The 16,090-nt window shown below is 46.0% G+C and overlaps 1 protein-coding gene across 1 annotated transcript; it reads right to left on the reverse strand.

The window, feature by feature from the left end:
• Positions 1-6,620: 6,620 nt before the first annotated feature.
• LOC133066387 (pregnancy-associated glycoprotein 2-like) lies at positions 6,621-15,409 on the reverse strand. The gene is made up of 9 exons (XM_061157410.1): positions 15,357-15,409; positions 14,134-14,284; positions 13,043-13,160; positions 12,821-12,939; positions 11,402-11,595; positions 10,164-10,280; positions 8,435-8,576; positions 8,255-8,350; positions 6,621-6,773 (listed from the first exon to the last, which is right to left on the reverse strand). Exons 1-9 carry the CDS (start codon positions 15,407-15,409, stop codon positions 6,621-6,623), a joined length of 1,143 nt encoding a protein of 380 aa, XP_061013393.1.
• Between the last annotated feature and the right edge of the window lie 681 nt (positions 15,410-16,090).

The following is a 16,090-nucleotide window of genomic DNA, read 5'->3' on the forward strand; positions in this document are numbered from 1 at the left end:
TGCTCAAAATTCTCCAAGCCAGGCTTCAACAATATGTGAACTGTGAACTTCCAGATGTTCAAGCTAGTTTTAGAAAAGGCAGAGGAACCAGAGATCAAATTGCCAACATCCACTGCATCATTGAAAAAGCAAGAGAAAAACATCTATTTTTGCTTTATTGACTATGCCAAAGCCTTTGACTGTGTGGATCACAATAAACTGTGGAAAATTCTGAAAGAGTTGGGAATAGCAGACCACCTGACCTGCCTCTTGAGAAACCTATATGCAGGTCAGGAAGCAACAGTTAGAACTGGACATAGAACAACAGACTGGCTCCCAATAGGAAAAGTAGTACGTCAAGGCTGTATATTGTCACCCTGCTTATTTAACTTATGTGCAGAGTACATCATGAGAAACACCAGGCTGGAAGAAGCAAAAGCTGGAATCAAGATTGCTGGGAGAAATGTCAATAACCTCAGATATGCAGATGACACCACCCTTATGGCAGAAAGTGAGGAGGAACTTAAAAGCCTCTTGATGAAAGTGAAGGAGGAGAGTGAAAAAGTTGGCTTAAACCTCAACATTCAGAAAACTAAGATCATGGCATCTGGTGCCATCACTTCATGGCAAATAGACGGGGAAACAGTGGAAATAATGTCAGGCTTTATTTTGGGGTGCTCCAAAATCACTGCAGATGGTGATTGCAACCATGAAATTAAAAGACGCTTACTCCTTGGAAGGAAAGTTATGAACAACCTAGACAGCACATTAAAAAGCAGAGACATTACTTTGCCAACAAAGGTCCGTCTAGTCAAGGCTATGGTTTTTCCAGTGGTCATGTATGGATGTGAGAGTTGGACTGTGAAGAAAGCTGAGTGCCAAAAAATTGATGCTTTTGAACTGTGGTGTTGGAGAAGACACCTGCGAGTCCCTTGGACTGCAAGGAGATCCAACCAGTCCATCCTAAAGGAGATCACTCCTGGGTGTTCATTGGAAGGACTGATGCTGAAGCTGAAACTCCAATACTTTGGCCACCTCATGCATAGACTTGCGTCATTGGAAAAGACCCTGATGCTGGGAGGGGTTGGGGGCAGAAGGAGAAGGGGACGACAGAGGATGAGATGGCTGTATGGCATCACTGACTCAATGGACATGAGTATGAGTAAACTCTGGGAGTTGGTGATGGACAGGGAGGCCTGGTGTGCTGTGATTCATGGGGTCACAAAGAGTCAGACACAGCTGAGTGACGGAACTGACTGATAGTCTTCTACTTCTCTGTATATTCATTCAATAAATTTCTGAGAGTTTGATATGGAAACTCCAACTAAAAATCTTAATCTGTCTACTTCAGTTGAGTTCAGTTCAGTCGCTCAGTTGTGTCCAACTCTTTGCAACCCCATGGACTTCAGCACACCCGTCCTCCCTGTCCATCACCAACTCCTGGAGTTTACCCAAACTCATGTCCATTGAGTCGGCGGTCGGTGACGCCATCCAACCATCTCATCCTCTTTCGGCCCCTTCTCCTGCCCTCAATCTTTCCCAGCATCAGGGTCTTTTCAAGTGAGTCACTTCCTCACATCAGATGGCCAAAGTGTTGGAACTTCAGCTTCAACATCAGTCCTTCAAATGAATATTCAGGACTGATTTCCTTTAGGATTGACTGGTTGGATCTCCTTGCAGTCCAAGGGACTCTCAAGAGTCTTCTCCAACACCACAGTTCAAAAGCATCAATTCTTTGGTGCTCAGCCTTCTTCATGGTCCAACTCTCACATCCATACATGACTACTGGAAAAACCAAAGCCTTGACTAAATGAATCTTTGTTGGCAAAGTAATATCTCTGCTTTTTAATATGCTGTCTAGGTTGGTCATAACTTTTCTTCCAAGGAGTAAGTGTCTTTAATTTCATGGCTGCATTCACCATCTGCAGTGATTTTTGGAGCCCCAAAAATAAAGTCTGTCACTGTTTCAACTGTTTCCCCATCTATTTCCCATGAAGTGATGGGACTGGATGCCATGATCTTAGTTTTCTAAATGTTGAACTTTAACTAAGTCAACTGTTTCACTCTCCTCTTTCACTTTCAACAAGAGGCTTTTTAGTTCCTCTTCACTTTCTGCCATAAGGGTGGTGTCATCTGCATATCTGAGGTTATTGATATTTCTCCTGGCAATCTTGATTCCAGCTTTTGCTTCTTCCAACTCAGCATTTCCCATGATGTACTCTGCATAGAAGTTAAATAAGCAGAGTGGCAATATACAGCCTTGACTTACTCCTTTTCCTAGTTGGGGCCAGTCTGTTGTTCCATATCCAGTTCTAACTGTTGCCTCCTGACCTGCATACAGATTTCTCAAGAGGCAGGTCAGGTGGTCTGCTATTCCCATCTCTTGAAGAATTTTCCACAGTTTGTGGTGATCCCACAGTCAAAGGCTTTGGCATAATCAATAAAGTAGAAGTAGATGTGTTTTTTTGGAACTCTCTTGCTTTTTTGATGATTCAGTGGATGTTGGCAATTTGATCTCTTGTTCTTCTGCCTTTTCTAAATCCAGCTTGAACATCTGAAAGTTCGTGGTTCACATATTTTTGAAGCCTGGCTTGGAGAATTTTGAGCGTTACTTTGCTAGCGTGTGAGATGAATGCAATTGTGTGGGAGTTTGAACATTCTTTGGCATTGCCTTTCTTTTGGACTGGAATGAAAACTGACCTTTTCCAGTCCTGTGGCCACTTCTGAGTTTTCGAAATTTGCTGACATATTGAGTGCAGCACTTTCACAGCATTATCTTTCAGGATTTGAAATAGCTCAACTGGAATTCCATCACCTCCACTAGCTTTGTTCATAGTGATGCTTCCTAAGGCCCACTTGACTTCGCATTCCAAGATGTCTCTGAGTGAGTGATCATACCATCATGATTATCTGGGTCGTGAAGATCTTTTTTGTATATTTCTTCTGTGTATTCTTGCTACCTCTTCTTAAAATCTTCTGCTTCTCTTAGATCCATGTCATTTCTGTCCTCTATTGAGCCCATCTTTGCATGAAATATTCCGTTGGTATCTCTAATTTTCCTGAAGAGATCTCTAGTCTTTCCCATTTTATTGTTTTCCTCTATTTCTTTGCATTGATCACTGAGGGAGGCTTTCTTATCTCTCCTTGTTGTTCTTTGGAACTCTGCATTCAAATGGGTATATCTTTCTTTTTCTTCTTTGCTTTCCACTTCTCTTCTTTTCACAGCTATTTGTAAGGCCTATCTACTTAAAAGAAATTGTGATATATAGTGTAACGATGTTTTTGCTCTGCATTTTGCAAATCTCCTGTAAATGTGTTATCATATTTTCATAACTTAAAAGTTGCATTAAATAAATAAATAAATCTCCATTAAGTCCAGTTCATGATATTTTCCATTACAAGATAAACAACGAGTTCTATTCTCTATTTTCCTCCCTTTATCAGCTCTGCAACCAGTCCCCGTACACTCCCCTCAGGCCAGTTATAGTCCAGCGCCATCCCAATGGAGACAGGCACACGAAAGTGTGGACATAGGGCTGAACTGCACACACATGGTAACTGCAGGGTTTAAGGGTGTGTTTCAGGCTGTGATGGCAAGATTGACATCCATGACCCCCTTACTACTATTATCCAGCTTCTCCCTGTCTCTCTGCAGAGGAAGACCCTCACTCCTCTGGCCTCCTACCCACACCTCCGTTGTTTTCTCCATCTGCCCTCCCTTCCAGGGATTATTTATCTGTCTCCATAACTTGGTGCTGGATTTCTAACCCAGCCCTCTATCTCTGGGGTCCACCAAGCATCTGATTATAACATGCACTTAGTAAATTTGTACTGAAGGAAACGATGAGGAAGGGAAGGAGACATTCCTTTCACTGATGCTTCTCTTGCCCATACTATACATTGTGTTTTCCACCTTATTTCTTCCTTCCATTTTCTTCTCTCATCTGAGTCTCTCTCCAGCTCTGACCCCTGGGTCTCTGCCTAGAGTCTCCAGATGGAAAGAACTGATGTTTCCACTTCCAAAGTGCCAAACCATGGCAGCCCCAACCAAAGGATTTGTGGCTCTGCCCCTAAAGGAAGCTCAGAAAGAACGAAGGTTTTGTGTACCCCAGGTCCCCCATTACATGCTTAGCATCCTCCCCAACAGTACTAGAAGTCAAGGGAAGGGGCAATGCTGGGCCCTGGAGGAGGCAGGTGGCTCTCAGGGACCCAAATGGGCCCGTCACCTGGGAAGTGGGACTGGAAAGGCCACCACAGTGGGGGTGCCAGTGAGTTGGTGACTGAGGTGGGGGGGACAGAAGGGAAATATGTCATCCTGAGGAGCCTCACCCAGATCCCCCCTGGAGAAGAAGGCCACTGCCAAAGCCCTTCTTAGAAGGGAAGAATAGAATCTATTTTTATCACCCCTCACCATCCTTCTGTGGCCACAGGACTGGAAGAGGACAGTTTTGATCCCAATTCCAACAAAGGGCAGTGCTAGAGAATGTTCAAACTACCAGATAATTGCACTCACTTCTCATGCTAGTAAAGTTGTGCTCAAAATCTTCAAGCTAGGCTTCAGCAGTACTTGGATTGAGAACTTCCAGATGTACAAACTGGGTTTAGAAAAGTGAGAGGAACCAGAGATCAAATTGCCAACATCTGTTGGATTGTAGATAAAGCAAGGGAATTCCAGAAAAACATCTAGTTCTGTTACACTGACTACATGAAAGCCTTTGACTGTGTGGATCACAACAAACTGTGGAAAAGTCTTAAAAGAGATAGGAATACCAGACCATCTTACCTGTCTCCTGAGAAACCTGTAAGCAGGTCAAGAAGCAACCGTTAGAACCTTACATGAACAACTGACTGGTTCAAAACTGGGAAAGGCATATGACAAGGCTGTATATTGTCTCCTTGCTTATTTAACTTATATGCAGAGCACATCATTTGAAATGACAGGTTGGATGAGTTACAAGCTGGAATCAAGGTTGCTGGGAGAAATATCTACAACCTCAGATATGCAGATGATACCACTCTAATGGCAGAAAGCAGAGAGGAACTAAAGAGCTCTTGATGAGGGTGAAGGAGGAACATGAAAAAGCTGGTTTAAAACTCAACATTAAAAAAACTAAGATCATTGCTTCTCAGCCTTTTGGCTAAGATCAAGTGAAAAAAAAACTAAGGTCAAGGAATCCAGTTCCATCACTTCATGGCAAACAGAAGGGGAAAAAGTAAAAGCAGTATCAGACTTTATTTTCTTGGGCTCCAAAATCACTGTGACAGTGAGTACAGCCATGAAATTGAAAGGCGCTTACTCCTTGGAACTAAGGCTATGAGAAACCTAGACAGCATATTAAAAAGTAAAAACACCACTTTGCCAACAAAAGTCCATATAGTCAAAGCTGTGGTCTTTCCAGTAGTCAGGTATGGACCTGAGAGTTGGCTCATAAAGAAGGCTGAGTGCTGAAGAATTGACGCTTTTGAATTGTGGTACTGGAGAAGACTCTTGAGAGTTCTTTGGATAGCAAGGAGGTCAAACCAGTCAATTCTAAGAGAAATCAGCTATGAATATTCATTGGAAGAATGGATACTGAATCTGAAGCTCCCATACTTTGGTCACCTGATGCAAAGAGCTGACTCACTGGAAAAGACCCTGACACTGGGAAAGATTGAAAGCCAAAGGAGAAGAGGGCAACAGAAGATGAGATGGTAGGAGGGCATCATCTATTCAATGGACATTAACTTGGGCAAACTCGAGGGGACAGTGAGGGACAGGGAGGCCTGGCATGCTATAGTCCATGAGGTCGCAGAGTCAGACACTACTTAGCAATCGAGCAATAATTACAGACATTCTTCTAAATGAGGAGGGGGTGGAGTTGTTGGGGCAGTCATAAACACTTTCATGGTCTAGAACATCCCCCTTAAACTTCTTTGATGGTGCCTCACCCCAACTCCAGTCACCTGGTTCTGGAGGAAGCTGTCAATCATGTTTGCTGGGGGGCAGGGTCACTTGCTTAAGTAAAACTAATCATAGTACCACCCGCCCCCATCAGGATGGTTGGTTCAAGGCTAAATTTATGATCTAAGGTAGACCAGTCCTTTATATCCCTTCCTTGTAAAGTGATGATTTCTGAGCTTCTTTCCTTCTAGGCTATATACTTTAGGGATATAAAACCTTGAGAAAGGCAACTTCAGAGTCCTTCACTAAGTGTAGAAGCCTGAGGGAAGAAGGCTTTCAGGCTTAAAGAGTCAAAGATGCATAAAGGGAAGGAGCAGGGGAGGCAGAGTGAACCAATGGCTTCTGATTTCTCAGGTCCAGTCACAGAGATCTTTGGCTCTGCTCTGGTTCGTGTGTCCAGATCCCCAGTATCCTTCCAATAAGTCTCCCTTTTTCTTCAAGCCAGCTGGAGTTGGGCTTCTCTCACTTGTGCTTCAGACTTGATTCTAGATCCTCCCTGCATGTGATGCACCTCCCTGACCCAAAGAGAGTCACCCATTCTTATGAGCACCATTGAGATGAAGTTCTTTATTCTTTATAGAGAATAGGGCTTTGCAGAGCAACAAACACAGCTCACCAGCATCCCTGGCCCCACCCAGGGTGCCCTCACATGAGTGTGTGTTTGGAGTGGACCTGATTGATTCCTGAAGTAGCCCAGCATTTACACTGCGGGAGCCAGGCCAATCCTGTTGTTTCCTAGATCAAACACTGAGAAATACAGCTTCAGGAAGACGTCACCCAGGATCCAGGTCTCTGACTCGTTGACACGCTGTGGGCGCATGTAAAAGTTGCTGAGGCAGCTGCCCGACAAACTCTGAGGAAACAAAAATACATAGTAGTCAGCCTGAGCCCTTACCTGCTTCCCTCATCAATATCCAGAGTTGGCAAGTTTCCTGGTTTTACTTCCTCCCTTTGGTAAAAATCAAGTGACTCTCTCAGCAGCAGCGGAAGTAGGGGCCCTTCCAACAACTAGAAGGGCCAAGACATATGGTTGCCATTAGCAGGGGGAAATGGGCAGACAGGCAGGGATTATAAGATGCAAACATATAGAGAGGATGGATAAACAACAAAGTCATACTGTATAATACAGGGAACCATATTCAACATCCCATGATAAACAGTAATGGAAAAGAATATAAATATATATACATATATATCTATACACACACACACATATATATATACACACACATATATAATTGAGTCTCTTTGCTTTATGGCAGGAATAAACAGATCATTGTAAATCAACTATACTTCAATAAAACTTTTAAAAAGAGAACAAGAATGGCCTGTAATTCCTTGCTATTCCTTGCTCCCTCTTTTCTCTGCAGAAAATGCTGTTTCTTCTCCTTCCCCACAACCCTTTTCCTTAAAACTGTGCTTAAGCCCTCTGCGAAGCCTTCCTTGACCCACACTCACCCTCCCTGGTCACTCCAGGCTGGGTTGGTGATTTTCCCTGGTGCCCCCAAGTCTGTAGCCCTCATCACCCCTAATCTGCCCCCAGAACCCCTTTGCACAGCCCCCAGGGGTGCCATTTGCATGGAATTCACTTTAGATTTGCATTGACCAAGAAGCGTTCCTCAGGTCTCCATGAGTCTGGGGTTTTAGAATTAATGAAATTCCCTGTCTTCCTCAAAAACTTCTTTGAGCCCATTAGCCTGCTCTGAACTCCCGTAGAGAACTGACATTAAGCCTCAACTGTGTGCAAGAGTTGTGCAGTCTCTGTGCACCTTTTACTCATATTAGCATCCAACTGAGGAGTCAGGTATCCTAACTCACAGATGGGGAACTGGGGCGTAGCAAGGGGAAGTTGCAGCCAAGGACTAGGGTAACCATGTAATTTATGATCCCAACCTGGACACTTTTGAGAAGGGAAGGGAGATTGTTAATCACTAGAGTGGGAGAGAACACTGGATCTGTCCCCAGCCAACCCTGCTTGTCACTTGGCTATTTCACGGATTGCTAGAACTGACTTTCCATGTCCGTGCATCTGAGGGCTATGGTTGAACTGAAGCTCTTTAAGGCAAAGGCCCTTAGTGTTCCCCTCTCCTTATGACTCCCACCATGCTGACATGGGGTAGTGACTCCACACTTATTTCAGGAGGATGGATGTCCCAGACTGTCCTTTACTCTCAAGTAGTTGGTTTTCTGGGAGGCACTGGCCCAGCCACGTGGGCTCAGCCACATCTGCAATGATGTGGCTGAGCCTGCAGAGGGCGCCCTACTCCCAGCAGCAATGTAAGGGTTCCTGGAAGTCCCAGATTTGAGAACCAGCCCCCAGGGTTGTCCCCTCACTTGGATGTAAGCTTGGGCGGGTACTGGATAGTCTATTCCGTTGATAGTGAAGACAACAGGAGGCAGTGTCCCGATGGTTTGGCAGGAAACCAAGTGCTGTAACAGAAAGAGGGAGAGAGGTTGGATATGCTGATCTTTGTGTGGAGAGCCTGGGAGTGACCCCATGGAGTGACCCTTCACCTCATGACCGACGGGCCTGGCATGGATGAGATTCTGGATTTTGCTGACCGGTCCTCTTGGGCCACGCAGAAGGGAAGTCCCCGTATCCAAGAGGGCCTGGCAGCCATGTTTACAAGCAACCACTGTCCTGTTCATGGAGATGCTGAGAGAAAATGGGATAAAACAGGCACAAGCATCACTCTGAAATCTCCCCCACGACTGCCCCCTGAACATGACTGCCTGACTGTCTCCTGAACAGCCTTTCAGCTCTTGCTCTGACTCTGTTTTCCTTTGCTCTGGTCATTTCATCCTCTTTGACTTCCCTTCAGTTATTGAATGCACCAGCTCTTTCATATCTCAGGGCCTTAGCATGTGCTGGTCACCCTTCCTAGAAGACCGCCTATCTCCTTGGTCTAGATGATTTCTGCTCATCTTTTAGTTCCCAGGTTAAATGTCACTTTGTCAGTGAAGTCTTCCTCCTAAACTAGATCAGGCTCCTGTCTTGCTCAGTCTCTGTAGACTCTTCCCCATGTCTAGCAGGTACCAAGGTGGTAATTCACTATGTGTGTGAGTCATCTCGGGTACGTCTGCCTCACTAGATGTGAGGGCAAGTTGTGTCCTCAGTGCCTCGCTGAAGTGCCAGCACACAAGGGGTACACAATGTATGTTTGTGAATGAATCAGTGAAAAAATGAATGAGGAACATCCAGATACCTATATCTGGTGTCTGACCAATAATGGGAGTGAATATGGAGGTTCCCTGAGGCAACAGATGCTCAGAGTGTTAGTGGGAGGGAGACACAGGCTGCCCTGGGAAAGGTTGTCTTCATGCACCGCCCCTTCATCTGTCTCAGACACTGAGGCCCTCAGCCAGGCAATGCCTGAGCTAGCCCAGAAGGCCACTGAAACACAGGAAAGCATTTGTCTAAGGGTATCACACAGATTCCCATCAATCATTTCCTCTTGTTTCCAGGCCACTCCTGAATCCCAGCTTCCTGATTCCTTCTGTCGCAGCCCCTGCCCCACTGTGTGCCTTGGAAGAAAGGCAGGTAGCTATGGCTAGGAAGGTATCTCTCTGTTTGAGTTGCTTTCAAGTCTCAAGATTGCAGCCAACCTCTCTCCACTGCTGGGTAGCTTCTCCCTAAGAAGACCAATTTTACCAGTTTGTTAAGGCCTTGAGCTGTTTTTAAACTGGCAGTACTGTGTGCTGAGAATTTTCTCAGTCCCAGGTAGCCCTGGACAGTTGGTCATCTTATCACAACCGTGTTCAGGCCGGTGAAATTCTCCCTGATCCTCTTTTCACTACTCTTTAGGGTCCTCAAACACATTCCCCACCTCACAGTGTGGTGGGTGCAGCCCTCCCCCAGCTGCACAGGCCTCTCTGGACCCCATTCCCCTGATCAAAGCCCTGATCAGGAGGCCTGGTGTGATTGTCAATCCATGGGTGATGTGTGTATCTGTGTGCCTGTATGTCTGCGTGTGTCTACATGTGTCTTAGGTGTGTGTGTTTCTATGTCTGCATATCACTGTTTCTCTATGTGTCTGTGTTTGTGTGTGTATTTGTGTGCCTTTGTGTGTTTATAAGTCTGATGCTGTGTGTGTTTCTATGTGCGTCTTTTTGGGTGGAGTCTGTGTCTGTGTATGTGACTGTGTGGCTGGGGTGCATTCGTGTATGTCTGCGTGTGTCTGCATGTGTCCACATGCACATGTGGGAGCACCACTTGGAGTGGCTCTCGGAGGGAGATGCTTACCTGTCCATGTTTATAAGCCACTTGCCCACTTGGGACACTGGTACCCAGTTGAGTTCTCCCTTATAATAGGCACGGTCCACCCCTCCAAACATCACCACGCTGCCGTTCTCCTGCTGACTGTGGAGAGAAGGAAGAGAGGGTCTTGGAGGAGAGTAACACCACACTCTGTCTGAGGGTTGTGCTTATCCACCCATCAGGGGCACTACTACAGAATCCATTTTACAGATGCAGAAACTGAGGCTCAGAGGGATTGAGTAGTGGACCCGGGTTGGTCACAGCTAAGGAATGTCACAGAAGAAGTTCAACGGTAGGCAGTCAGGCTGGGCTTTGACCACCCAACTTTCTGAAGAGGACCTGGTCCTGTATGGCGACTTAAGTGCTCAGAAATACCCTCAGAGGACACTGTGCTTGGGGGTCTGGCTTCCTCCTTGTCTAGCCTGTCATTTTTCAAAAACAGCCCAGGCTCAAGGACAATAAGGGTGAGGGTTAGTGTCACCCAGGGTTGGCTTCATGAGCCTGTGACCTGTGCTGTTTATGGGGCTCTCCCTGTCTTGAAATCCAAATACTTGCTAAATAAAGGGTCCCACATTTTTATTTTGCACTGGCTCCCACAGACTGTGTAGCTGGTCCTGGGCTCCTGGTGAAACGTTAGTAAGGAAGGAAACATTCATGCCACCCCTCTCCTTCTTTCCATATCAAGTGTGTGTGTGTGTGTGTGTGTGTGTGTTAGTCACTCAGTCGTGTCTGACTCTTTACAACCCCATGGACAGTAGCCCACCAGGCTCCTCTGTCCTTGGAATTCTCCAAGCAAAAATCATGGAGTGGATAGCCATTCCCTTCCCCAGGGGGATCTTCCTGATCTAGGATCAAATCTGGGTACCCTGCATTTCAGACACATTCTTTAACATCTGAATCACCAAGGAAGCCCTTCCATATCAAATCCATCAGCAAATCCTATTGCTTTTTTCCTCCAACCTGTTTCCTGACACCTTCCATTGTTCTCCCTCTTCCCTCACCCCTGGACCAAGTCCCTACCCCTGAGCCCATGATCATGGTTTTGATCAATAAAACTTTATTTACAAATACCAGTGGTGGGGCCAGGTAAAGCCCTGGGGCCGTAGTTACCCTGGACTAGACTATCTCTCAGGAAACTTCCAGATCAGGTGGCCTATAATTTTTCATGCAACTGAAAGCATCTTACCATTGAATTAGAGAGGTCTGGCCCACCTCAGACTTACCTGCTCAAGTAGAAGGCAAAGACAGGCTCAGAAATGACTCCTTGTTTCCTCAGGTTGTCGAAGACCGGGGTGGCCCCTACAACAGTGGGGCGGGGGTAACCTAGTCCCAGGATGCCATCAAAGGGTAAAGCTTCAAACCCAAACTCCTTTAGACTCAGGCCAAATGGCTGGGCCACACTAACCATTTTCCCGATCTGTGGAGAGGAGAGTGTTCCCACATAAAGGATTGGGAAGTGGGGCTGGGACCCGGCTGGGGTGTAGATGTCATTAGCACTGCAGAGAAGAACTGAGGCCTGACTGTACTCTGGACTGATCTCAGATGGTTAGACCACACTGGGACAGGAATTCGTGTTCCATTTTTGTGGGGCTGTGGATTTTAACAACACCTGCTCCTCCTGCAAACACCATCTGAATGAGTCAAATTGGTCCTCATGCCTTCTGTACAGGTGGGGCAACCAAGAGTCAGGACAGGACCCAGTGGTTCCCCTGGAGGACAAAATGAGTAGAAAGCAGAATAGCCTTCTCTTTGGCATCACTCTGATGTGATGACAGAAATGAACTGAATTCAAGGCAATGCTTGTGAATTCTGCATCTGCCCAGAGAGACAGAAGCCCCATTATATAATGTCACTGGCAAGGGCCTCCAGAAAATTCTGCCTGAGAAACAGGTATTTGGGGATGTGTTTGCGTGTGCATGTGTTTGTTTGAGAAAGACAGAGAAAAAAAGAGAGATCTGAGAAAGAGACAGGGTGGGGTGGGTGCGGAAATATTCAAGCACTTTGAGGAAGTCAGGCCATAGTTTTTATTATACTGTCAAAATTCCCCTAGAGTGAGAACCCATTTATCAGTCTCCCTCCCACATGTTTGGCCCCTTGCTTTCCCTGTCTGGATACCTGAAGCTCTGTGCTGCCCCCAGGGACCCCGGATCAGTTTTATCCTCTTCCCAAATTCCCACACTTGCTTGAGTCCTGATTGGCCAGCCCAGCTCCACCACTTACTAGATGTGTGACCTTGGCCAGGCCCTTGCTCTCTGCACCTCAGTTCCTTCACCTGTATCATGAAGTTAATCATAGTACCTGCTGCGTGTGATTGTTGCAGGGTCACATGAGTTATTACCGTGAAAGTGCCCAGCATAGTTTGAGAATATAAATGTGGTGTTTTCTTCCCCCTCTCCCTGCTCCCAGTGAAATGAATCTTGAACTGCTCATGGGCAAAGGAGCTGTAAACCCATGCCCCAAGCCACTGTCTGGATTAGCGATTCTGGGAGTTTGTGTGTCAGCTGAGACGCTATCTACCCAGGGACAGGGTCCTGAGGGGCAGACATCCAGTCACTAGGGGACTGCCAGCTGGTCCAGCATCTGTTTTGTAGCAGTGGTTGCTCCCAGAGACAGCCCCAACTTAGCTTCTGTTTCCACATTACCCGAACGGTGTCATAGCCAAGATATCCGTTTATCATCGCAAAACTGTATTTGATACTGAAGATCTGGTTCGTGGCCTGAAAGGTGGAGGAGTTTTCAGGGATGAAGCTCTTGTGTTTATCTGCAGACACAAGAGATGAGTGTCCGCCAGGTGCCAAGGATGGAGAAGGGATTTGGAGGGGAAACACAAGATGGGTGAGGTGGGGAGGGGAGCAGGTACTCACAGCAGCTGGGACTCTGGCAGTATATGGAGGGCACCCACAAGCCAGATGAGCCGGTGTCAAAGAGGACCTGGAACTCCTGAGGGGGTGTTCCAATGGCGATGGTGCCGATGCAGACAAGCTACAGAGGCCAAGGTGGGGTGGTTAGGGCAGACTTGGCTGCACTGGCCACCCTTGATTCACAGACTGCTGCCACCTTTGAGGTGTCCTGTGTCTCCTGAAATCACTCTCCAACCACACCACCTCACAGCTTCTGCTCAGATCACTGCCTGATTTGATTCCTTTTCTTTATGTTAGGGCTGCGTGACATACTGGATCTTACTGTCTTGAATAAAGATGGAACCTGCCACTCCTTCAATGGAAGCACAGGTTCTTAACCACTAGACCACCAGGTAAATCGTGGCACCTTCATTTGAGAAGCTCTCCAGTCTCTTTTTCAAAGCCCAAACTGAGCCCCTTCTTTTGCAGATGGCCCTCCTAAGTCACCCCAGGCCACTTCTTCTAAACTCAGACCATGTTCTCTCAACACCAGGCAGGTGGCCATTTTATTTGACAGCTAGTTACTCCCTGTCTGTCTCTCAGGATGGCCTGTGCATTCATGAAGAAGAGATCAGACTTTTTTTCAAATCAATAGCAACACTCTAGTGTTAGATTCATATGGCCTCACATGCCATAGGGGCTCAGTAACTTTTTTACTGGTATCCATGCATCTGTGGATGCTGACATTCCTCTGACCGAGATTTCACAATTGATTTGGAGTTGCCTTTATCTTTTGATTGGCATGGCTCACCCTTCATCTGTAACTGAGTGGTTCACTTAGTTCAGAAAGAACAATCTTCCTTAAACTAATAATACACCTTTGGCACAGAAAAGGATGTTTATCTGCCCCCTGGTCATTGCTTGGTCCAGTCACCACAGACCAAGAGCTGAGGATGAGTGCCTTCTCCTCTGGGAATGGGTCTCTGTTCCCCCGTGTTTCTGACTCCTGCAGGAGCCCCAGCCCCAACAACCCCACTGGCATCTCCGCTTGAGCCCCAGTGCAAAGCCAGAGCACCAGGGGGCGCTGTGGAGCACCATCCTCCTAACACACTCACATCCTTGTAGTTCCTCAGGGGATGATAAATTATGTTTTGGTCATTAGTGGCATTCTGGGACAGGCTGTAAGGGTGTTCCTCAGAGAAATCTGTCAGCAAATTTCTTTCCCTTAGGGTTTCTCGCATGGTCTTCATTTGCGTAAGAGGGATTCTTTCACCGGCCATGAGGAAAAGAAAACAAAGAAGGGGCAGCAATCAGCTGTCTGTGTTATAAAGACTGTCATACCTGACATTGTAATGGCACTGTGTATTTTCCAAGCATTTTTATGAGTGTCACCTTATTATCAGGATTCCATGCAATGACCATGGCAAAGACAGGTCTGAACACAGGTTCTGTTGTGTAATCTTGGGTAAGGCATATGACCATTTGAATTCTCAATTTTCCCGTCGGTAAAAAGGTGGTATATAGTAATCCCCACCACACGCCACATAGGATGGCTTAGATATTAAGTGAGATGATGGATATAATGCACCTGATATATAGGAAGTCTCAGCAATGGCAGCCATTATCATTGCTGTGGCCATCCCACAGGATCCTTCTCAAGGAAGCTTGGAGAGGGAAGTAGAAGGGGTTCATCATCCTCTTTAAACAGGGGAGGAATTTGAAATGCAGGGAGTTGGAGACTTGGTTGAGGTCATACTGCTTGTTACAGCTAAAAGAGCAAAGAAACAGTACTACTGATCTTTCTTCTGGGCTCAAGCAGGAGAGGGGAGGCCAGGAGTTGGAGAATAAATTAAGGAGGTTAAGAGAAGCCAAGAAGAATGTTTTTTAAAAGGAAAAAATCTAAGAGAGTTCTGCATGCACAGAGACATCCAAAGAGATAGATAAAATAGAGAGATACAGAGTTGAAGACACAGACACATTCACACAGAAATGAAGAGAGACCAGAGAGGAGACCTAGAACCACATATAAGAGAAATGTTGTTTCTTCAGACCACACCTACAGTTGCACAGGTTGTGCACTGAACAATTTCAAGGAATGCAATTTTACATAGGACATGATATGGCTGGACCCCAAGGGTTGTGCGATCCTACAGGTTTGCCTGGAGAGCCTAAGGCCTCACAGAGTCTGTGGCAAGGTACGTATCAACAAGTGAGAGTTGACTTTAGACTGTCAGGGAGTGATTACATTCCCTTCTAACCCTGACAGGTGGAAGAATAAGAAGACAAGAATGAAAAACAAAAAAAATGGGATGATTTCACTTATAGTCCCCACACTTACATGACCATGCACTCTGAGAGAGCTACCAGCCCGAGGAGTCCAAGCCACTTCATGCTTCTCTCCTCGATTGAAGTACTCAGGACAGATTGACTTCTGAGCATGCACTGGAGGTGAAGATTACCTAGCTATATATACTCTAACCTGCTCTAACGTTCTCCTTTAAGCCACCATGAGTCTGATGAGCCATATGAACCTCTAGATAAAATCTTTGCCTCCATTGGTATCTGTGAGGAGTGCACTTGGAAAACTCTCATAATACAGAAAATTCCACTGTAATCTCTTCCTTTGTTCTTGGGTGAAAAACCAAACTGAACCGCACAATCTAAGAGTGGGGAGACTCTTTCCAACCTGTAGGTAAAACATTGCTAATAAAGTGATCAAAGTAAATGTTAAGGGCCATGTTAGACATTTGTGATCTCGTGTGGTCTTCCTAGCCAGTTCATGAGATGTACATTGCTGTCCTCAGTTGGAGAGGAGACTGCTAGAAGGAAAAGAGGTCAAATGGCAGAGTCAGACGTGACTGAAACAACTTGCACAACACAACACAGCACAGTGACATATGAGTGGCTTTAGGTAGTGGGACAGATGGCAGAGATCAGAGACACCATTGACACCAAACTGCATTGAATTTCTATAGCAGTATTACAAAAGAGCAGTTTCAATATTGGAAGAAATATGCTGTTCTTTGTGTCTGACTCTTTGCAATCCCGTGGACTGTAGCCCACCAGACTCCT

Source organism: Dama dama, chromosome 2 (genome assembly GCF_033118175.1).
Source record: "Dama dama isolate Ldn47 chromosome 2, ASM3311817v1, whole genome shotgun sequence".
NCBI classification, from domain to species: Eukaryota; Metazoa; Chordata; class Mammalia; order Artiodactyla; family Cervidae; genus Dama; species Dama dama.